The sequence below is a fragment of the Bufo gargarizans genome, chromosome 7, assembly GCF_014858855.1.
Source record: "Bufo gargarizans isolate SCDJY-AF-19 chromosome 7, ASM1485885v1, whole genome shotgun sequence".
NCBI classification, from domain to species: domain Eukaryota; kingdom Metazoa; phylum Chordata; class Amphibia; order Anura; family Bufonidae; genus Bufo; species Bufo gargarizans.
Genome location: NC_058086.1, coordinates 134617514 through 134641242, shown reverse-complemented (window position 1 = coordinate 134641242; position 23729 = coordinate 134617514). Strand labels below are relative to the sequence as shown.

The 23729-nt window shown below is 47.1% G+C and overlaps 2 protein-coding genes across 2 annotated transcripts in view; one reads left to right on the top strand and one right to left on the bottom strand.

Annotated features, from left to right (window-relative positions):
* SLC25A24 (solute carrier family 25 member 24) overlaps positions 1-2629 on the bottom strand; it is a 65597-nt gene extending 62968 nt beyond the window's left edge. The window contains exon 1 of the mRNA XM_044301668.1: positions 2324-2629. Within this exon, the coding sequence (XP_044157603.1) occupies positions 2324-2506 (183 nt within the window). The 5' untranslated portion in view covers positions 2507-2629. The remainder of the gene's footprint in view (positions 1-2323) is intronic.
* A 1550-nt stretch (positions 2630-4179) lies between these two features.
* FAM102B (family with sequence similarity 102 member B) overlaps positions 4180-23729 on the top strand; it is a 70629-nt gene continuing 51079 nt past the window's right edge. The window contains exons 1-2 of the mRNA XM_044301270.1: positions 4180-4275; positions 4957-5525. Of these exons, the coding sequence (XP_044157205.1) occupies positions 5377-5525 (149 nt within the window). The 5' untranslated portion in view covers positions 4180-4275; positions 4957-5376. The remainder of the gene's footprint in view (positions 4276-4956; positions 5526-23729) is intronic.

Sequence of the window (23729 nt, the reverse complement as noted above, 5' to 3'; positions counted from 1 at the left end):
TGCTAGGAGGTATTGGGACTCTGGGTGCAGTGGTTACATGAGGGGACACACACAGCAAACAGGCTCCAGACAGACCACCAGTAGAGAGGATCGTTTGATCCGCCAAGCATGAGCAGCTTCCAGACACAGCGGACACCACTGTCTCTGCTCGGACCACCTTCAGGCGCTTAGCAGAAGGAAATTTGGGGTCACTGTGATTGTCATGTGTTCTGCCATTGACAACCAGCCACTGTCCCCTTTGTTTGCAGTGGTGTAGTGAGCAAGAAACCTGGACTGCTACAAACATTTATGGGACGCCAGCTTCAGCAACCTACAAGTGACCAGGATCTACAGACCCAGCCGTAAGCACATGTGCCGCAGGATACCACGCAGAACCTGTTTGTCTCCATGCCTAGCCGTACCTCATCTTGTATCCAGGCTACAGGTCCCAGAGCCTCCTGTCAGTTGTACAGTTTTCCCCAATAAGCGTCCATTCACACGTCCGTATGTGTTTTGCGGATCCGCAAAACACGGACACCAGCAATGTGTGTTCTGCATTAGACTGCACATCGCCGGCACTCTCATAGAAAATGCCTTTTCTTGTCCGCAATTACGGAACCGAAGTGCGGATCTGCAACTGCTGATGCGGATAGCCCATTCCGGCCCCATTGAAAATTAATGTGTCTGAAACTGTTCCACAAAATTGCGGAACGGATGCAGACCCATTTTACGGACCTCTTTCGCTGTAATATTATAATCACTTATATATATTATTACATTCACACACAAAAAGTTTCATTTCATTCCAACAACTTCAACTCCTTCTTGGTGCGTATTGGTGATCATTCTTACCTGATCCTCGATGCTGGACCCCAGCTCCTTAACTCCCTGGCCTCCTCTGTTTCTCTCAGGACCCTCCATTTAAATTTGCTATTTGACACCGTTGCAGCCAATGACTGGCCGCAGCGACCATTTGTCATGAGACAAGGGAGCAGGTCACCTCTGCAGCCAGCGATTGGCTGCAGCAGTATTGAGCAGAACGTTTGCATGGAGGGACCCGAGAGAACCAGCCGAGACCAGGGACCAAAGGAACCAGGGATAAGTATGATGACCAATGGTGGTCCTGCCAGTCTGACAGGTATGGAAATTAGTGGACAACCCCCTTAAGACCATGCACACGGCAGTGTATATACTTAAGTCCACAAAATACGGTTAGCTTCCATGTGCATTCCATATTTTCGGCCATGCGACATTAAGATTGCGGTCAGTCCCTGCAGGGTTGTATTTCTGACGATAGTTGGGTCATGGCTGCGGCACATTGGTCGCTTTGTGACGCCCACCTTCACCAGCATTAGGTGTGAGGTGGTTGCGCGACATTGCATTCTTACGTTGAGTGACTACATGTCCCTGAGGGGCTCTAGTCTTAAAGGGGTTATCCAGGCTGCGATGTGATCCTGTGCGGCGGCCACTTCCAGGATTATGTGCCAAACATTGGGCACATGATCGCAGCCGGGGGTTAGTTGAATCTCTCGTCACAGTGCCAGCGGGAGATTCAGACTCGCGCATGCACTGTGGGTTCTAATGCCAGGCTAGGATCCACTCTCTGAATGGAGTGGGGCACATGCAAGTCCACCACGGTCTTCACTTATCCGGGGTGGGATGTAGACAGCGCTGCGTCAGCTCCATAGAAGAGAATGGAGCAGTGGACGGACCTGCTGCACATTCCTTTGAGAAAGGGGGCTGGAGGACCTTGCATTCGCTGGAATACAGCAGATTAGACAACCACTGAGAAGTTCATATGAACGACCATCAACATTTCGGACTAAACTTCCCCGTCAGGAGGTTCTACACCAGAGTAGGCTTATACGTTGTGGCTTGTGGCAAACCACTGGCCACGTTCAGTATGAAAAGATACAGTACGACAATGATTCCAAGATCACATTTTGGCAGAAAACTTCCGCAAAGAATTCATAAGCAATCGTCGAGCAAAACAGTCAAAATTGGCCATTGCGGTGGACCTTTATGTTGTGTGTATGGGCAGCTGTCGGCGAGGGGCACACGTGGACTTTGGATGTGTGCACCACCAGGTAGCCATCACAGCCAGCAATGCTGCTCCAGCTCTGTCCCACCATACTGGTGTCCATGCCAAGTGCCTACACAGCCAAGGCCTACTCTAAGGAGGAGTGTGACAGCCCTCAGCAGTGCAGGAAGGGTTAACCACATCACTGTGTCATTCCTATAGCCTATACTGAGCAAACGTCTTCTGACATCAGCCAGACAGGGGACAATCAGGCACATCCTGGTCCTCAGAGCTTGCACTCTATCATCACACAGGCGACCTTACCTCTTCAGCGCCTGCTGCAACAGCCATGCCCATAGCCTTGAGGCCCTGCTGAAGCTCCAAGATGTCCACCTTCCCATCCTGGTTGATGTCCAGTTTAGCGAAGAGCTCTGCATACTTGGCTCGGGTGTCGGACCCCTCGCAGACTGCTCTGCTCAGCACCACTCTACGGATGTGTTCATACATGGCGGCAGCAGACCGGCTGGACGTGAAGACAGTTTGGGAAGGAGCTGGAGGCTGGAAGCCAAAAAATGTAGGAAAGCGAGTACTAGAAGGGTGACAGGACACCGCCCAGACAAGGGAGGGCCATGAAGGGAATTCCCTGCAGTGGGGGAGGGGCGCCACTTCTGCTGCCTCCTCCCTGCTTTACACATCCTCTCCACCCCTTGCCAGGAGGTTGTGTACTCACTCAGTGTCCTCATTAACCCCTCCTTAGCCAGAACCTGATGGTGCTCACAGAAATGTGAGGGCTCTGCTTGGGTCTACATGCAACAGTGTCCTGACTTGTAGGGGTAAGTTCACACAGAGGGTCTTGGAGAAAGTTTCGAGGAAGATTTTCCTGCCAAAGCCAGAAGTGGATCCAGCAGGAAGGAGAAGTATATTAGATGTCCTTCATGTATATGTGTCATTCCTTTCTAATCCACTTCTAGCTTCAGGTGAAAAACCTGAAGGCAAATCTGCCCCAAAAGCTTCTCCAAAAACCTCTGTGGGAACTTGTCCTAATGCAGTTCTATGAAGGATGTCCACACAGCCTTAGGGTTCGTCTATGACCCCACTCCCAGGGGCGTAGCTATAGGGGGTGCAGAGGTAGCAGTCGCTACCTGTTCCAGGAGTCTGAGGGGGCCCAAAGACCCTTGTGCTGCATAAGAAGACACCGGTATTATAGAAAGTACATGCTGGTCAAGTTACACCTCCGGCTGGAGGGAAGGGGTTAGGTCAAGAATTTGGTATGGGGGGCGTCTCAATTTTTGCCTCAGGCAGCACGAAGGCCTTGTGCTCCCCTGCCCCTGGCTACAAAGCACTGAGGGAAGGGGGGCCCAAGCTGAACTCTTGCACCAGGGCCCATGAGCCTTTAGCTATGCCCCTGTCCACTCCACACAATGAAGGAAAGTCTATATAGGTGGTTGTTTTTTTTTTTTAATCTAAATTAACATTTTTAATAATTATCTTAAAATCTATACCACGTAAGCTCACACCAGCTTGTATACATGCCCCTATATATACACAACGGGCCTCAGAGATAAAGTTAGAAAGAGAAAGCTCTGAACCTTTCATAGGTAACGGATATATTTATTATTGCTACATGTGGCCATTTATATCAATGTGCAACCTACAACAGCATGAAGTGATGCCCTGACAAGCTCTGTTGTATCCCCGTGTAGTATAATACTAGTATTACCATTTACAAATATACTATTATCTATAAGTGAGGCGGAGTACTGTAGCTATGTCAGTAAACGTCGGGACTCGGAGCCTAAGCGTGGCAATTTAGTTTGTAAAATATTTTATTATACAAATCAAAAGAATGTCATACTTTGAGTACATCAATGGCATCACATTATGCACCAGCATAACGCACAGTAGTATTGACATATACATATGCATCAAATCAAGGATTTTGTATCGCTACATGAGAACAAGAACTTGAACATCAGACAACTTCCTTTACTAGTACCACTTCTGTCCACTAGGTGTCGCCATGCGCACACTGCCGAGAATCAGCTCTGTGAGCTCTATTTATCTGTATTACCCAAAAACATCGCTAGGTGTCGCTGTATAACATCATTGCGCCGAGTAGGAGATTGCAGCGCCACATCTATCCATCAGAGGTCACTAGCGAGACTTTACCTTCTACATGACACACAGACAGGTACGGAAGCCGGCAAAAGACAAGAAAGAGAAGAGGGCGATCCGGGCGGGACACGGAGGAACGGGGGAAACGACTTGTGCATAAGGTACGGTAAATAACCCGGGAGAGGGCGAGGCGTTAGATTACACGTGCAGATATCTGATTTTAGACATTGCAGAGGTCAGGCAGCTCCACATGAATATCTATAGGGAAATTCCGCTCATAAACATCACAGCTGGAGCTTGTAGAGAGCCACCGGCTAAAAATACCGATCGTGCACGTAGATTCCCGTACACACAGGCAGACCAGGTCCAAATATACTGTATATGTGTGTGGGTATTTATATATACTGGGTATTTATATATACTGTATATGTGTGTGTGGGTATATATACTGTATATGTGTGTGGGTATTTATATATACTGTGTATTTATATATACTGTATATGTGTGTGGGTATTTATATATACTGTGTATATGTGTGTGTATACTGTATGTGTGTGTGTGTGTATATATATATATATATATATATATATATATATACCGTGTATGTGTGTATTTATTTATACTGTGTATGTGTGTGTGTGTGTGTGTGTGTGTGTGTGTGTGTGTGTATATATAGGGCTGCTTGGGGCTTCCTTCTGCATAGTCACCTGTACACTCTGCCAGGGGGGTAGATCATTAAGGTGACATTTTTGGGAACAAGGTGCACGCCCCCAGGGCTGTGACGGCTCATGGTGGTTACTTCCAGATTCCAGGTAATGATCTCCCCTTTCCCCCTGGCACAGGGCTGGATACAGATCGATGAGACACTGGGGGGGATTATGCCTTTAAATGTATCTGGGGAAATCTGGAGAAGATGAGAATGACATCAGCTTCTGGATCCTCCGGCGAGAGAAGGGCGGATAAAGGAAAGTGGCCGTTGCGAGCAGTCATTGCCTCACGCTGCGGGACGGGGCCAAGATGGCAATCCTGAACTGGTAATACCAGTATTTTTCCTGGGAAATAACTGGAATTTCTCTACTTTTGGCTTGAAACTTTTTTTTTTTTTTTACGGATTCAGCGAGCTGGAGTATATGCTCATTATAGGACGCATTAGAATTCCATCCGTCTGGTTACAGGTAGAGCGCATCCGAAGATTTGTATGAACTGTCCCATATTCAGTCCAACGCGCCTATCATCACCCTGTCGCCTCCTGAGTCCGATTTATGGCTTTCATGATGATGAAGAAGAAGAAATTTAAGTTCCGGGTGGACTTTGAGTTGGATGAGCTTTCGTCGGTTCCTTTTGTAAATGGGATATTGTTCTGTAAGATCCGCTTGCTGGACGGTGGCAGCTTCAGTGTAGAATCCACCAGGTAAGAGGTTACGCCAGGTAGGACGCTGTATATAGCGCGCCGGATCTTCATCTTCTTCCATTATGTATTCCATTCTCCTGACATTGTGGTCATTCTGAGGGTCGTTAAGACTGGATTATCTCTAGATTGTTGAGGGGGAGGTTATGAGCACCGGCGTTCCCCTTTAGGGTTTACCATGCCTTCTTTAGGCGCTAGCTCGACCAGTCTCATAGCCAGGAGATAGGAAATGCCAAAGCGTTCAATAGAAAATAGCATTCAATAGGCACATCTGGCTGCCGCCGCCTCCATTTGACAGATATGGGTCCGACATCTGCACAGCCTCTCAGGGAGAAATAGATGAGGGACTAATAGAGACGTTATGCACCCTTTCAGATTCATGTTGTGTATTTGGTGGACCCTTAGGGAGCATTCACACGACCACATGTATTTTGCAGTCTGCAAACGTGATCCCCCAAAAATACGGATGATGTCCGTGTGACGTCCATGTTGCACCCATTTTTTTTTTGCAGACCCGTTGTAACAATGCCTATTCTTGTCTGCATAACGGACACGAATAGGGCATGTTCTATCTTTTTGTGGGTCTGTGGAACGGACATGCAGATGCGGACAGCACGCGGTGTGCTATCCGTATTTTTTGCAGACACATTGAAATGAATAGGTCCGCAATCTATCTGCCAAAAATGTGGTTCGGATGCGGAGCAAAAATACGGTCATGTGAATAGGACCTTTAAAGAGGGGAGAGGTGGGGGGGACAGAAGATTTAAAGGGGTTATCCAATTTCTCAAACAGCCCCCCATGTGCCGGGCCCCCCATCCGTGTAAAGGGAGAAGCAGCAGTGGTGGTGCGGGGACCAGGAGGGGATCGGTGCAAGTATATTACCTGTGAGGGGCCCGGCACATGGGGGGCTGTTTGAGAAATTGGATAACCCCTTTAAGCCTATATAAGACGTTAAGGTAATTGTTCAGAATATCACTAACAAGCGTCCATAGTAACGCTCGTTAGTGATGATCTGGCAGTGTAATACTGCCGCCGATTACCAGATGAACGAGCAAACGCTAATTGGAATCTTTCATCAGGTTTAAAAATCATTGTTTGTCAGTGGCAGATCATGCTGTGTAATCACGATCTGCTCCCGGCAAACAATGATTCTGTATGGGGACGAGTGATGGCATTAGTGATCGCTTCTCCCTATACTGTGGAGGGGATCACTGCATGTAATAGCAGTGGTTTCCTCCACTGACTAGCAGGACATTGCCGGGAAGGAACACTTTTTCCCTACAATGTGTGACCTGTAGGTCTAATAAGCCTTAGGCCTCTTGCACACAAACGTATTTTATTTCCATTTCCGTTCCGTTTTTGCAGTTTCCGTTTGCGGTCCGTATGCAGAACCGTTCATTTCAATGGTTTGGCATTCCGTTTCCATATATCCGCTCCGCTAAAAGGTAGAGCTTGTCCTATTATTGTCCGCATAACAGACAAGGATAGTACTGATCTGTTAGGGGCCAGTTGTTCCTTTTCGCAAAATACTAAATCCACACGGACGTCATCCATATCTTTTGCGGATCGCAAAAATACTTACGGTCGTGTGCAAGAGGCCTTAGGACCCTTTCACACAGGCGAGTATTCCGCGCGGATGCGATGCGTGAGTTGAACGCATTGCACCCGCACTGAATCCCGAACCATTCATTTCTTTGGGGCTGTGCAGATGAGTGGTGATTTTCACGCATCACTTGTGCGTTGCATGAAAATCGCAGTATGCTCTATATTCTGCGTTTTTCACGTAATGCAGGCCCCATAGAAATGAATGGGGTTGCGTGAAAATCGCAAGCATCCGCAAGCAAGTGCGGATGCGGTGCGATTTTCACGCACGGTTGCTAGGAGACGATCGGGATGGAGACCTGATCGTTATTATTTTCCCTTATAACATGGTTATAATGGAAAATAATAGCATTCTGAATACAGAATGCATAGTAAAATAGCGCTGGAGGGGTTAAAAAATAAATAATAATTTAACTCACCTTAATCCACTTGATCGCGCAGACGGCATCGCCTTCTGTCTTCATCTTAGCTGTGTGCAGTAACAGGACCTGTGGTGACGTCACTCCGGTCATCACATGGTCCATCACATGACCCATCACCATGGTAAAAGATCATGTGATGACCGGAGTGACATCACCACAGGTCCTTTTCCTGCACACAGCTAAGATGAAGACAGAAGGAGATGCCGGCTGCGCGATCAAGTGGATTAAGGTGAGTTAAATTATTTGTAATTTTTTTTTTAACCCCTCCAGCGCTATTTTACTATGCATTCTGTTATAAGGGAAAATAATGCAATCTACAGAACACCGATCCCAAGCCCGAACTTCTGTGAAGAAGTTCGGGTTTGGGTATCAAACATGCGCGATTTTTCAATGTTTTGCACTCGCGCTGAAAAATCGCTCGCGTTCCCGCAACGCACCCGCACATTTTCCCGCAGCGCCCGTGTGAAACCAGCCTTAGGCTATGTTCACATGTGCAAAATGACTTCAGTTTTCTTTTTTTTTAATACCCCATGCACATGGTAGAGGGTTTTCTTTTCTATTTAAAAAACTATAAAGAAGTGACATGTTCCTTCTTTGAAGCAGATATGAAAGTGGTTTTCCATAGAAGTCAATGGGGAAGCAGAAACACATCACTCAAAAACTCTTCAAAAAACACCAACAAATTACAAATCCACGGCCAAAATCGACCTGTTTTTAACTACTGATCAGCCGCTGATTTCTCTGCTGCAGGTTTTGCCATGTGAACGTACCCCTTCATACGGTCTGACGGCATTATATGGGTACAATTCAGTACAGCCGAGGTCGGGCCGGAACACACAACATTATAAGGGTCCATTCACACGACCGTAAGAGCTCTGTGCCCATATTGTAAACTGCACACCCATTGACTTTAATGGGTCCGCGATATGCAGAATATGGCAAAAGATCGGACATTTCCTGTCTTTTGTGGAAGCGCTTCCGTGGGTTTTAGGGCCCGTGCCTCCGCACCGCAAAACATAGGACATGTCTTATCTATTGACATATTTTGTAGATCACGGACCCATTCATGTTAGTGGGTCCACACCGCAATACAGGATTCACACGACCGGCGCCCGTGTATTGCGGGCTGCTGTTTGCGGTCTGCAATACAGTCACGGAGCAATTTACGGTCGTGTGAATGGGCCCTAAATCATTACGATGCTGTGAGTTCATGTCACAGGAGCCTGCTGTCACATGGAGCGTATTTCACAGACTGAGAGCTCTTGTGTGAACTTGTCCTGACACGGAACAGGTACAGACCTTTCCATAAGGCCTCACACTTCTGTATGTATTTTGGATACCGTTTGCGTGCCACCTGCATTATTTTTAATTTTATTTTTTTGTGCACACATTGGTGGAGATTTATCAAAACTGAAGGAAAACTGGTTTAGTTGCCCATAGTAACTAATCAGATTCCCCTTTTCATTTTCAGAGCTTCGTTGGAAAATACTAGGTGGAATCTGTTCTACTTGACACCAGTTTTAATAAATCTCCCCCATTGACTTCAGTGGGTCCGCGGTCCACATTTTGCAGACCAGATTAGACATGTTCTATAATTTGCGGAACAGACATACGGAGGCGGATGATATTGTTGTCCGCATCTGCATGTCCGTTCTGTAAATTATACAACATGTCCTATTCTGGTCCACAAAATGTGGACCACGGACCCACTGAAGTCAATGAGTCCACAACAAAAATATGTATGGCACACAGACGGTATCCATATTTAGAGATCTGCGGTTTTCAGACCGTAAAATACATCCGGTCGTGTGCCTGAGGCCTTATACAGTGTAGGTCCCGCACCGGGCTTTAGCTGATGAAATACTGGGCGTATAAATGTGGCTTTTGGGAGTATTTACATGCAGAAGATTTGTTGCAGAATTTTCTGCGGCTGAAAATCCGTTTTATTAATGTGAGTGGGGGTGCCTCAGCGGTAAGCATATAGATCTCTACAGACTCTATCAGATGATTGGTGCGGTCACAGAAATGTCTGCTGTGTGTGAATACGCCCTAACTGGGGTGTGTAACTCACATGAGGGCAGCAGACAGGCTGATGTGGACGGTCATTAGCCCACACCCCTAACTATGGCACATCTGGACTGCCTCTAGGACTGCCTTCCCAGCACTGATCCTCTCTATGAATACAATCCGAGTAAGGGCCCATGCACACCACCGTATGTATTTTGCAGACCGGAACAGCTGGCCCCTAATAAAGCAGTACTATCCTTGTTAATAATCTGGTCAATAATAGGACATGTTCTATTTTTTTTTTTGCGGACCCCGAACATGTTCTATTATTGTCCGCATTACGGACAAGGATAGTACTGTTCTGTTAGGGGCCAGCTGTTCCACAAAATACGGAATGCACACGGATGTCATCTGTATTTCTTGCAGATCCGTTTTTTGCGGACCACAAAAAACATACAGCCATTTGCATGAGCCTTAATAGTATGAAGCTGCTGAGGAGGATCAGGACAGAATGGCAGCTTGTTTAAAGGGGTTGTCCCATTACAACAACAGCTCATCCCCCTACTCTATCCCGTGTTCCCACGTCGAATGGAGCGGCAGGCATGGCGGTGTGTTTACTGCTCCGTTGAGTTCTATGGGACGAGTCTATGGCGAGTACAAACACTTCTATTGTAGTGTCAGTGCACATGCATGACTGCTGCTCTATTCAAATGGGTGGGCTCAGGCCCCCGTTCTAGTGATTGGTGGGGACCCCAGTGGTTAAACCCCCGCAGATCAGACAATTAAAAAATTATCAAACTGGTGTAAAGTAGAACTGGCTTAGTTGCCCATAGCAACCAATCAGCTTCCACCTTTCATATTTGACTGCTCCTTTGTAAAATGAAAGGAGGAATCTGATTGGTTGCTATGGGCAACTAAAACGGTTCTACTTTACACCAGTTTGATAAATGACCCCACACATTTTTAAGTTATCCCCTATCTACAGGATGAATGAGTGGAGCAGCAGGGCGCATGCTCAACCTGTACGTTCCATTAGAACAGGGGAACATGAGCGTTCTAGTGGCTGTGGGGACCTTGTTTTTTGCAATGGTGGAATACATTAATAAATGAAGCACCCCTCTATTCTATTCTGATTAATATATGGTGGCCTCTGATGTCACTGTCAGTGCTTAGTAAGACTGTCTCCAGCCCAGCACTTACAATGTAATTGATCAATTGAAAAAGGAACAATTCTCCTCTCTTTTGTGACTCGCTGGAGGAAGCGATGAGTCACGTTCTCTGGACGTGATGTGCTGCGTTAACCTTGTGGCTAGTGTTTTATTTAGTTGCCATGGGCAATCTAAGGGACCCAAACCACATGTGCAGCCCGTGTACACGCAAGCGGGAACCGACCACACGTAGAATACATTTCCTATGTACGGTGTTGGCAGGAAGTTTCATAAAGGAAGTCCTAGGTTTTCTGTTGGAAAAAAGAACCTAATTCGAATTATCTGGATCGCAAATCAGGAATTTTATGGAAACTTTCGCTTAAAGGGGTTAAGCCATGATTGGTGTAAAAAAAAAATGAAAATCAGACATTATATAGTAGATGATAATCTTTTTCTAGCAAAGCTAGAACCTGTTCATATACCTCCCATGGATCTAGAGATTTATTTCAGGCTGCCAGCTCAGATTTAAACTGAGCGCGTGCGACCACCTCCGTGTGGTGGACAAGAAGTAAGAAAAAGAGCAAACAGCAGGTGGCGCAATACAGATACATTTTATTGAATAGCTTGGGGACTATACAAATTTTTTTATTGCATGCCATGACAGAAGTATTCAGATCCAGGTGCTGATTTAAAAAATGTAGAATATTTTTCATGGCAAGACCCCTTTAAGGCCTCATGCACCAGACCGTAGTTTTGGTCCACGTCCAAGCCACCATTTTTTTCTGGATTGCGCACAGACCCATTCATTTCTATGTGTCTGCAAAAAAATGCGGCAGACAGCACACGGATGTCGTCCATGTACTTTCCGCGTTCGTGTGGCTGTTCCACAAGTTATAGAAGATGTCTGCTAAACGGGCAAGAATAGGACAAGAGTAGACGGTTCTAATGAAGGGAGTGAGATACGGTAATTGTGGCAAGCACACGGCTGGGATCTGTATACTGCGGATTGTGGACTGCAAAATGGATACGGTTGTGTCCATGAGGCCCTAAGAGTGCTTCAGAAATTGTGTGAACACCATCAAACTGGCTTAAAGAGGACCTGTCAGCGCTCCTGACATGTCTGTGTTCATGTATTCCCCATGTAATAACAATTCTGGGGCATCTATTCCTCTGGCTCTATGTTGTGTAGGGCTGCAACAAGTAATTGACTAAATCGAGTAATTCGACACCAAAAAATCCTCAATGCTAACTTTTTGCATCAAGCATTCGTTTGTGTCACGTGGCCACGGAGCGGGAGTGAAGCACTTGCTATTACTCCTGCTCCGTGGTCTCCCGCTGGCCCGCAATACTCACCTTTCCAGCAGGGGGCCTCCGGACACTCCACAGCACATCCATGGTCCCCCGCTGCACTGACCTCCTGACATACGCACACCGTGATCTGACGCGCTGTGTGATGTCAGGCGCAGAGCAGCATAGAACGATGGAGTGACGGTGGCGCCCTTGCTGGAAAGGTAAGTTGGTGCGACTAAGGCCGGGCGCCCAGAGTGCACAGTGTCATAGCAACCAGTTACTCTGCACTCCGGGTGTCAGGGGGAGCAAGGGGGAGAAGCTGCTGGCACAAGGGGGGGCGAGCTGCTGGCACAAGGGGGGGGAGAGCTGAAGGCACTTGTGGGAGTGGAGCTGATGGCACCAGGGGGGAACTGATGCACTTGGGCTGATCGCACAGGGGGGAACGAAGGGTGTTGGGGACTGATGAGTTTTTATAAAGGAAAACAGTGTATTAATTAATTTTTTCTTATTAGAATACTTGATTAATCGTAAAAATAATTGATAGAATATTAGATTTCTAAAATAATCGTTTACTGCAGCCCTAATGTTGTGCCATTCCTTTATTATTTGCACTAGAAGTTGTGAATGAATTGCTATTACCCTTCAGTAAAGGTACAGAGGGGAGGTAACCAGTTGGGGGTGTCCCTGCACAGTCTGACTCTATCCAATCAGTGCTGCCATTTTCAGACTGTGCAGGGACACCCCCCAACTGGTTACCTCCCCTCTGTACCTTTACTGAAGGGTAATAGCAATTCATATATAACTTCTAGTGCAAATAATACAGGAATGGCACAACATAGAGCCATAAGAATAGATGCTTCAGAATTGTTAGTACATGGGGAATGCATGGAGCTATTAAAACAGGCGTGTCAGGAGCGGTGGCCGGTCCTCTTTAACCTCCTCAGGACCGCCGTACGCAGGATTGCGTCCTGCCGGCGGTCCTGCTCTTCTGGGTGGACGCATATACGCGTCCTCCCGCGAGAGCCGAGATTTCCTGTGAACGCGCGCGCACAGGCGCGCGCGCTCACAGGAATGGAAGGTAAGCGAGTGGATCTCCAGCCTGCCAGCGGCGATCGCTCGCTGGCAGGCTGGAGATCCGAATTTTTTAACCCCTAACAGGTATATTAGACGCTGTTTTCATAACAGCGTCTAATATACCTCCTACCTGGTCATCTGGTGGTCCCTTTTGTTAGGATCGACCACCAGAGGACTCAGGTAGGTCAGTACAGTAGCACCAAACACCACACTACACTACACCCCCCCCCCCCGTCACTTATTAACCCCTTATAAACCCCTGATCACCCATGATCACCCCATATAAACTCCCTGATCACCCCCCTGTCATTGATCACCCCCCTGTCAGGCTCCGTTCAGACGTCCGTATGATTTTTACGGATCCACGGATACATGGATCGGATCCGCAAAAAGCATACGGACGTCTGAATGGAGCCTTACAGGGGGGTGATCAATGACAGGCGGGTGATCACCCATATACACTCCCTGATCACCCCCTGTCATTGATCACCCCCCTGTCATTGATCACCCCCCTGTAAGGCTCCATTCAGACGTCCGCATGATTTTTACGGATCCATGGATACATGGATCGGATCCGCAAAACACATGCGGATGTCTGAATGGAGCCTTACAGGGGGGGTGATCATTGACAGGGGGGTGATCACCCTGATCACCCCCTGTCATTGATAACCCCCCTGTAAGGCTCCATTCAGACGTCCGCATGTGTTTTGTGGATCCGATCCATGTATCCATGGATCCGTAAAAAATCATGCGGATGTCTGAATGGAGCCTTACAGGGGGGGTGATCAGTGACAGGGGGGTGATCACCCTGATCACCCCCTGTCATTGATAACCCCCCTGTAAGGCTCCATTCAGACGTCCGCATGTGTTTTGTGGATCCGATCCATGTATCCATGGATCCGTAAAAAATCATGCGGATGTCTGAATGGAGCCTTACAGGGGGGGTGATCAGTGACAGGGGGGTGATCACCCTGATCACCCCCTGTCATTGATAACCCCCTTGTAAGGCTCCATTCAGACGTCCGCATGTGTTTTGTGGATCCGATCCATGGATCCGTAAAAAATCATGCGGATGTCTGAATGGAGCCTTACAGGGGGGGTGATCAGTGACAGGGGGGTGATCACCCTGATCACCCCCTGTCATTGATAACCCCCTTGTAAGGCTCCATTCAGACGTCCGCATGTGTTTTGTGGATCTGATCCATGTATCCATGGATCCGTAAAAAATCATGCGGCTGTCTGAATGGAGCCTTACAGGGGGGGTGATCATTGACAGGGGGGTGATCACCCTGATCACCCCCTGTCATTGATAACCCCCCTGTAAGGCTCCATTCAGACGTCCGCATGTGTTTTGTGGATCCGATCCATGTATCCATGGATCCGTAAAAATCATGCGGATGTCTGAATGGAGCCTTACAGGGGGGGTGATCAGGGAGTCTATATGGGTGATCACCCCCCTGTCATTGATCACCCCCCTGTCATTGATCACCCCCCTGTCATTGATCACCCCCCTGTCATTGATCACCCCCCTGTCATTGATGACCCCCCCCTGGTAAGGCTCCATTCAGACATTTTTTTTGGCACAAGTTAGCGGAAATTTTTTGTTTGTTTTTGTTTTTTCTTACAAAGTCTCATATTCTACTAACTTGTGTCAAAAAATAAAATCTCACATGGACGCACCATACCCCTCACGGAATCCAAATGCGTAAACATTTTTAGACATTTATATTCCAGACTTCTTCTCACGCTTTAGGGCCCCTAAAAAGCCAGGGCAGTATAAATACCCCACATGTGACCCCATTTTGGAAAGAAGACACCCCAAGGTATTCCGTGAGGGGCATATTGAGTCCATGAAAGATTGAAATTTTTGTCCTAAGTTAGCGGAAAGTGAGACTTTGTGAGAAAAAAACAAAAAAAAAATCTATATCCGCTAACTTATGCAAAAAAAAAAAAATTCTAGGAACTCGCCATGCCCCTCATTGAATACCTTGGGGTGTCTTCTTTCCAAAGTGGGGTCACATGTGGGTTATTTATACTGCCCTAGCTTTTTAGGGGCCCGAAAGTGTGAGAAGAAGTCTGGGATCCAAATGTCTAAAAATGCCCTCCTAAAAGGAATTTGGGCCCCTTTGCGCATCTAGGCTGCAAAAAAGTGTCACACATGTGGTATCGCCGTACTCAGGAGAAGTTGGGGAATGTGTTTTGGGGTGTCATTTTACATATACCCATGCTGGGTGAGAAAAATATCTTGGTCAAATGCCAACTTTGTATAAAAAAATGGGAAAAGTTGTCTTTTGCCAAGATATTTCTCTCACCCAGCATGGGTATATGTAAAATGACCCCCCAAAACACATTGCCCAACTTCTCCTGAGTACGGCGATACCACATGTGTGACACTTTTTTGCAGCCAAGGTGGGCAAAGGGGCACATATTCCAAAGTGCACCTTTCGGATTTCGCAGGCCATTTTTTACACATTTTGATTGCAAGGTACTTCTTACACATTTGGGCCCCTAAATTGCCAGGGCAGTATAACTATGCCACAAGTGACCCCATTTTGGAAAGAAGACACCCCAAGGTATTCCGTGAGGGGCACTGCGAGTTCCTAGATTTTTTTATTTTTTGTCACAAGTTAGCGGAAAATTATGATTTTTCTTTTTTTTTCTTTTTTCCTTACAAAGTCTCATATTCCACTAACTTGCGACAAAAAATAAAAAATTCTAGGAACTCGCCATGCCCCTCACGGAATACCTTGGGGTGTCTTCTTTCCAAAATGGGGTCACTTGTGGGGTAGTTATACTGCCCTGGCAATTTAGGGGCCCAAATGTGTAAGAAGTACCTTGCAATCAAAATGTGTAAAAAATGGCCTGCGAAATCCGAAAGGTGCACTTTGGAATATGTGCCCCTTTGCCCACCTTGGCTGCAAAAAAGTGTCACACATGTGGTATCGCCGTACTCAGGAGAAGTTGGGCAATGTGTTTTGGGGGGTCATTTTACATATACCCATGCTGGGTGAGAGAAATATCTTGGCAAAAGACAACTTTTCCCATTTTTTTATACAAAGTTGGCATTTGACCAAGATATTTTTCTCACCCAGCATGGGTATATGTAAAATGACACCCCAAAACACATTCCCCAACTTCTCCTGAGTACGGCGATACCAGATGTGTCACACTTTTTTGCAGCCTAGATGCGCAAAGGGGCCCAAATTCCTTTTAGGAGGGCATTTTTAGACATTTGGATCCCAGACTTCTTCTCACGCTTTAGGGCCCCTAAAAAGCCAGGGCAGTATAAATACCCCACATGTGACCCCACTTTGGAAAGAAGACACCCCAAGGTATTCAATGAGGGGCATGGCGAGTTCCTAGAATTATTTTTTTTTTGCATAAGTTAGCGGAAATTGATTTTTTATTTTTTTTTTTCTCACAAAGTCTCACTTTCCGCTAACTTAGGACAAAAATTTCAATCTTTCATGGACTCAATATGCCCCTCACGGAATACCTTGGGGTGTCTTCTTTCCGAAATGGGGTCACATGTGGGGTATTTATACTGCCCTGGCTTTTTAGGGGCCCTAAAGCGTGAGAAGAAGTCTGGAATATAAATGTCTAAAAATGTTTATGCATTTGGATTCCGTGAGGGGTATGGTGCGTCCATGTGAGATTTTATTTTTTGACACAAGTTAGTGGAATATGAGACTTAGTAAGAAAAAACAAAAACAAAAACAAACAAAAAATTTCCGCTAACTTGTGCCAAAAAAAATGTCTGAATGGAGCCTTACCAGGGGGGGGGGGGACTGATCAATGACAGGGGGGTGATCACCCATATAGACTCCCTGATCACCCCCCTGTCACTGATCACCCCCCCTGTAAGGCTCCATTCAGACATCCGCATGATTTTTTACGGATCCATGGATACATGGATCGGATCCACAGAACGCATGCGGACGTCTGAATGGAGCCTTACAGGGGGGTTATCAATGACAGGGGGTGATCAGGGTAATCAGGGTGATCACCCCCCTATCACTGATCACCCCCCCTGTAAGGCTCCATTCAGACATCCGCATGATTTTTTACGGATCCATGGATACATGTATCGGATCCACAGAACGCATGCGGACGTCTGAATGGAGCCTTACAGGGGGGTTATCAATGACAGGGGTGATCAGGGTAATCAGGGTGATCACCCCCCTGTCACCGATCACCCCCCCTGTAAGGCTCCATTCAGACGTCCGCATGATTTTTTCCGGATCCATGGATACATGGATCGGATCCACAAAACGCATGCGGACGTCTGAATGGAGCCTTACAGGGGGGTTATCAATGACAGGGGATGATCAGGGTGATCACCCCCCTGTCACTGATCACCCCCCCTGTAAGGCTCCATTCAGACATCCGCATGATTTTTTACGGATCCATGGATACATGGATCGGATCCACAGAACGCATGCGGACGTCTGAATGGAGCCTTACAGGGGGGTTATCAATGACAGGGGGTGATCAGGGTAATCAGGGTGATCACCCCCCTGTCACTGATCACCCCCCCTGTAAGGCTCCATTCAGACGTCCGCATGATTTTTACGGATCCATGGATACATGGATCGGATCCGTAAAAATCATGCGGACGTCTGAATGGAGCCTTACAGGGGGGTGATCAATGACAGGGGGGTGATCAATGACAGGGGGTGATCAGGGAGTGTATATGGGTGATCACCCGCCTGTCATTGATCACCCCCCTGTAAGGCTCCATTCAGACGTCCGTATGCTTTTTGCGGATCCGATCCATGTATCCGTGGATCCGTAAAAATCATACGGACGTCTGAACGGAGCCTGACAGGGGGGTGATCAATGACAGGGCGGTGATCAATGACAGGGGGGTGATCAGGGAGTTTATATGGGGTGATCATGGGTGATCAGGGGTTTATAATGGGTTAATAAGTGACGGGGGGGGGGGGTGTAGTGTAGTGTGGTGTTTGGTGGGACTGTACTGACCTACCTGAGTCCTCTGGTGGTCGATCCTAACAAAAGGGACCACCAGAGGACCAGGTAGGAGGTATATTAGACGCTGTTATGAAAACAGCGTCTAATATACCTGTTAGGGGTTAAAAAATTCGGATCTCCAGCCTGCCAGCGAACGATCGCCGCTGGCATGCTGGAGATCCACTCGCTTACCTTCCGTTCCTGTGAGCGCGCGCGTTCACAGGAAATCTCGCGTCTCGCGAGAAGACGCGTATATGCGTCCAGGAGGAATAAAGCAACCACCTCCCGGACGCATATACGCGTACAGCGGTCGGGAGGTGGTTAAGAGGCCAAAAACTGTTGGCGTTAAAGCGTCCATGGGTTGGTTCATCATTCCATGCGGTATATAGTAATTACGCTAGGGGAGTCTCTGTCCTGGTATCGAAATCAATCCCTTTTAAACTACATTCGGTGCAGACTGACTTGTCTGGGCGGTTTGTTATTGTACATGAGACCATACGGGGTAGAGACTTCATTGTGGTGGGCCTATATATTTTCCCCCCTTTCAGAAAGGAATACTGGATGATATTATGAAAAGGGTGTCAACTTTGCCGACTGATCCTCTAATTATGCTGGGTGACTATAATGCGGTTTTAGACCCGATTGCAGATAGACTCCGCCCGCAGGCCTCGCATAGTAGGGCACTTGTCAATTGGGCCCATGCTCTGACAGAAGGTTGGAGATTTCTTCACCCGAATGACCGTCAATATTCCTGTCACTCGGCTTCATTTGATACCCTGTCCCGTATAGATCTGTTTTTTGTTAACAGGAAACTTTTGCCATGGCTCTCTAAGGTGGAATACCTCCCGCGGGGTATCTCTGACCATGCCCCGCTACTCGTGATCTTGGCTATGCCGCTGGCACCCCTGGATAGGCAGTGGTGTCTAAATGCTAGATGGTTGGAAGTGTTACCGGGAGCCTGTGCAGCTCGAGAGAGAGCAACTGATTATTGGGCTTACAATGAGGGGTCAGCTAATCCTACTGTTGAATGGGAGGCCTTTAACCACTTCAACCCCCCCTAGCTGAAACCCCCTTAATGACCAGGCCACTTTTTACACTTCTGCACTACACTACTTTCACCGTTTATTGCTCGGTCATGCAACTTACCACCCAAATGAATTTTACCTCCTTTTCTTCTCACTAATAGAGCTTTCATTTGGTGGTATTTCATTGCTGCTGACATTTTAACATTTTTTGTTATTAATCGAAATTTAACGTTTTTTTGCAAAAAAATGACATTTTTCACTTTCAGTTGTAAAATTTTGCAAAAAAAAACCACATCCATATATAAATTTTTCTCTAAATTTATTGTTCTACATGTATTTGATAAAAAAAAAATGTTTGGGTAAAAGTTATAGCGTTTACAAACTATGATACAAAAATGTGAATTTCCGCTTTTTGAAGCAGCTCTCAATTTCTGAGCACCTGTCATGTTTCCTGAGGTTCTACAATGGCCAGACAGTACAAACACCCCACAAATGACCCCAATTTCGGAAAGTAGACACCCTAAGGTATTCACTGATGGGCATAGTGAGTCCAAAATGGGGTCACTTGTGGGGTAGTTATACTGCCCTGGCATTTTAGGGGCCCAGATGCGTGAGAAGTAGTTTGCAATCAAAATCTGTAAAAAATGACCGGTGAAATCCGAAAGGTGCTCTTTGGAATGTGGGCCCCTTTGCCCACCTAGGCTGCAATAAAGTGTCACACATGTGGTATCGCCGTACTCAGGAGAAGTTGGGTAATGTGTTTTGGCGTGTCATTTTACATATACCCATGCTGGGTGAGAGAAATATCTTGGCAAAAGACAACTTTTCCCATTTTTTTTTATACAAAGTTGGCATTTGACCAAGATATTTATCTCACCCAGCATGGGTATATGTAAAATGACACCCCAAAACACATTCTCCAACTTCTCCTGAGTACGGCGATACCACATGTGTGACACTTTTTTTGCAGCCTAGATGCGCAAAGGTGCCCAAATTCCTTTTAGGAGGGCATTTTTAGACATTTGGATCCCAGACTTCTTCTCACGCTTTAGGGCCCCTAAAAAGCCAGGGCAGTATAAATACCCCACATGTGACCCCACTTTGGAAAGAAGACACCCCAAGGTATTCAATGAGGTGCCTGGCGAGTTCATAGAATTTTTTTTTTGGGGCATAAGTTAGCGGAAATAGATATTTTTTTTTTTTTTTTTTCTCACAGTCTCACTTTCCGCTAACTTGGGACAAAAATTTCAATCTTTCATGGACTCAATATGCCCCTCAGCGAATACCTTGGGTTGTCTTCTTTCCAAAATGGGGTCATTTGTGGGGTGTTTGTACTGCCCTGGCATTTGAGGGTCTCCGCAATCATTACATGTATAGCCAGCATTAGGAGTTTCTGCTATTCTCCTTATATTGAGCATACAGGTAATGAGATTTTTTTTTCCGTTCAGCCTCTGGGCTGAAAGAAAAAAATGAACGGCACAGATTTCTTCATTCGCATCGATCAATGTGGATGAAAAAATCTCTGCCCAAAAATAAAGGAGGGGAAAGGCGTCTGCCAGGACATAGGAGCTCCGCCCAACATCCATACCCACTTAGCTCGTATGCCCTGGCAAACCAGATTTCTCCATTCACATCAATCGATGTGGATGAAAAATCATTGCCGGGATTTTTTATATTTTTTTATATACAAAGTGTTTGCCAAAGCATATGAACACCGCCACCTCCTCAGCTCATATTCCTCGGCAAACGTATCTTTTACTGCAGAGGAGAAATCTCGTCTTGCAGCGCCGCATACACCGACTTGTGTGTAATCTGACAGCAGCGCAATGCTTCTGTCAGAATGCACATCAGTGCTGCAGCTAGTCGATCGGTTGGTCCACCGGGAAGGTAAAAAAAAAAAAAGAAAAAACCAGGCCGCAACGCAATAATTTTATTAACTTTTGAACAGAACATATAAACTTTAACTTTTTGAACTGAACATTAACCTTTTTACCTTTATAGGACAAACCTCTCCTTCCCCATGGGACAATGTGCAAAGCGCAAATCGCCCAAAGATGTGGCGAAGTGCGTTATGCACTTTGTCCCAGGTGAAAGGAGAGGTTTGCAGCAGCTCTATGTGAATGGGCCCTAATAGCCCTGTGTGCCTGTCCTGGTGAGATGTGATCCCTATGCTAGGTCTACCTGTGTGTGGTACTTCCGGAAACACTCCCCTAAGCATAGGGCAGGGTGGTCAGGGCAGTCAGGACAGAAATAGCGGTTGTCACGCCTTATTCCACTCCTGCTACAGACACGACATCTTTTTCGGGGTGACGGTTGGGTTGAGGTACCGGCAACGACATTGGGGAAATGTCGCTCGTGTAGACGGCTAACTACACTGGTGGATGGGGCCACGGAACCTCCTGGGTACAGGAGGTTCTCGATGATCTCTTCCTGAAATTTGAGGAAGGATCCTGTTCTCCCAGCCTTACTGTAGAGAACAAAGCTATTATACAGAGCCAATTGAATCAAATATACAGACACCTTCTTATACCAGCGTCTGGTTCTGCGGGAAACTAAATACGGAGACCACATCTGGTCATTGAAGTCCACCCCTCCCATGTGAAGGTTATAGTCATGGACTGAGAGGGCCTTTTCAATGACACGGGTTGCTCGCTCAATTTGTATTGTCGTGTCTGCATGAATGGAGGAGAGCATGTAAACGTCACGCTTGTCTCTCCATTTCACCGCGAGCAGTTCTTCGTTACACAAGGCAGCCCTCTCCCCCCTTGCAAGACGGGTGGTAACGAGCCGTTGGGGGAAGCCCGCGCGACTAGTTTGCGCGGTGCCACAGCAGCCAATCTGTTCTAGAAACAAATGCCTGAAGAGGGCCACACTTGTGTAGAAATTGTCCACATAAAGATGGTACCCCTTGCCAAATAAGGGTGACACCAAGTCCCAGACTGTCTTCCCACTGCTCCCCAGGTAGTCAGGGCAACCGACCGGCTCCAGGGTCTGATCTTTTCCCTCATAGATCCGAAATTTGTGGGAATAGCCTGTGGCCCTTTCACAGAGCTTATACAATTTGACCCATACCGGGCGCGCTTGCTTGGGATGTATTGTTTGAAGCCAAGGCGCCCGGTAAAATGTATTAGGGACTCGTCTACGCAGATGTTTTGCTCTGGGGTATACAAATCTGCAAATTTCAGATTGAAGTGGTCTATGAGGGGCCGAATTTTGTGGAGCCGGTCAAAAGCTGGGTGGCCTCTGGGACGGGAGGTGGTGTTGTCGCTAAAGTGCAGGAAACGCAGGATGGCCTCAAATCGTGCCCTGGACATGGCAGCAGAGAACATGGGCATGTGATGAATTGGGTTCTTGGACCAATATGACCGCAATTCATGCTTTTTGGTTAGACCCATGTTGAGGATAAGGCCCAGAAAAGTTTTAATTTCGGAAACTTGGACTGGTTTCCACCGGAAAGGCTGGGCATAATAGCTTCCCGGGTTGGCGGTTATAAATTGTGTGGCATACCGGTTTGTTTCTGCCACGACTATGTCCAAGAGCTCCGCAGTCAAGAACAGCTCAAAAAATCCCAGGGCCAAACCGATCTGAGCTGTCTCAACCCGAACTCCAGACTGGGCGGTGAAAGGGGGAACTACAGGTGCGGCTGAAGTTGGGGACTGCCAATCAGGATTTGCCAGCACCTCAGGGATTCTAGGGGGTCTACGGTCCTGTCTGTGCGGTGGCTGCGACGGGGTAACTACTGCACGTGCCACCGTACCAGCTTCAACTGCCCTTATGGTGCTCGCCACTTCACCATGTTGTACGGCAGTGCTGGTACTAGGTCCAGGGAGGGCTGTGCTGCTGGTGTATGCCTCACCACGTAATCCGACAGCGCCAGCCCCACTCTGCTGCCCTTGAAGCGGATCCTGCGCAACCTGTGGTCTAGCGACACGGGGCCGGGTACGCCTGATGCTATCAGGGACCTCAACCTCCTCGTCCGAACTTTGAGTCAGAGAGCCACTGCTTTCTACAGGTTCATATTCTGACCCGCTGGATTCGTCAGATGAGGGTTCCCATTCCTCATCCGACTGGGTCAGAAGCCTGTAGGCCTCTTCAGAAGAATACCCCCTGTTTGACATTTGGGCAACTAAATTTAGGGGTATTCCCTGAGACTACCCAAGAAAAAAAGCAAGCCTGTCTTACAAATGGGAGGCTAGCGAAGTACTGGAGGCCTGTGCGGTTGATAAAAAAATATCAAAATTGATTTTTTTATCGCCGCAGCGCGTGTAAAGTGAATGTGCAGTGATCAAAAAATATATATTTTTTGTCACTGCGGCGGGGCGGGCGTGGGTGAACGCACGTGTGGGCGACCGATCAGGCCTGATCGGGCAAACACTGCGTTTTGGGTGGAGGGCGAACTAAGGTGACACTAATACTATTATAGATCTGACTGTGATCAGTTTTGATCACTTACAGATACTATAAAAGTACAAATGCTGATTAGCGATACGCGAATCAGTGTCTGCGGTGCGGTAGGCTGGGCGCTAACCGATCGATAAACTACCTACCCAAGGGGCCTAAACTATCCTAAAACCTAACGGTCAATACCAGTGAAAAAAAAAGTGACAGTTTACACTGATCACTTTTTTCCTTTCACTAGGTGATTGACAGGGGCGATCAAGGGGTGAT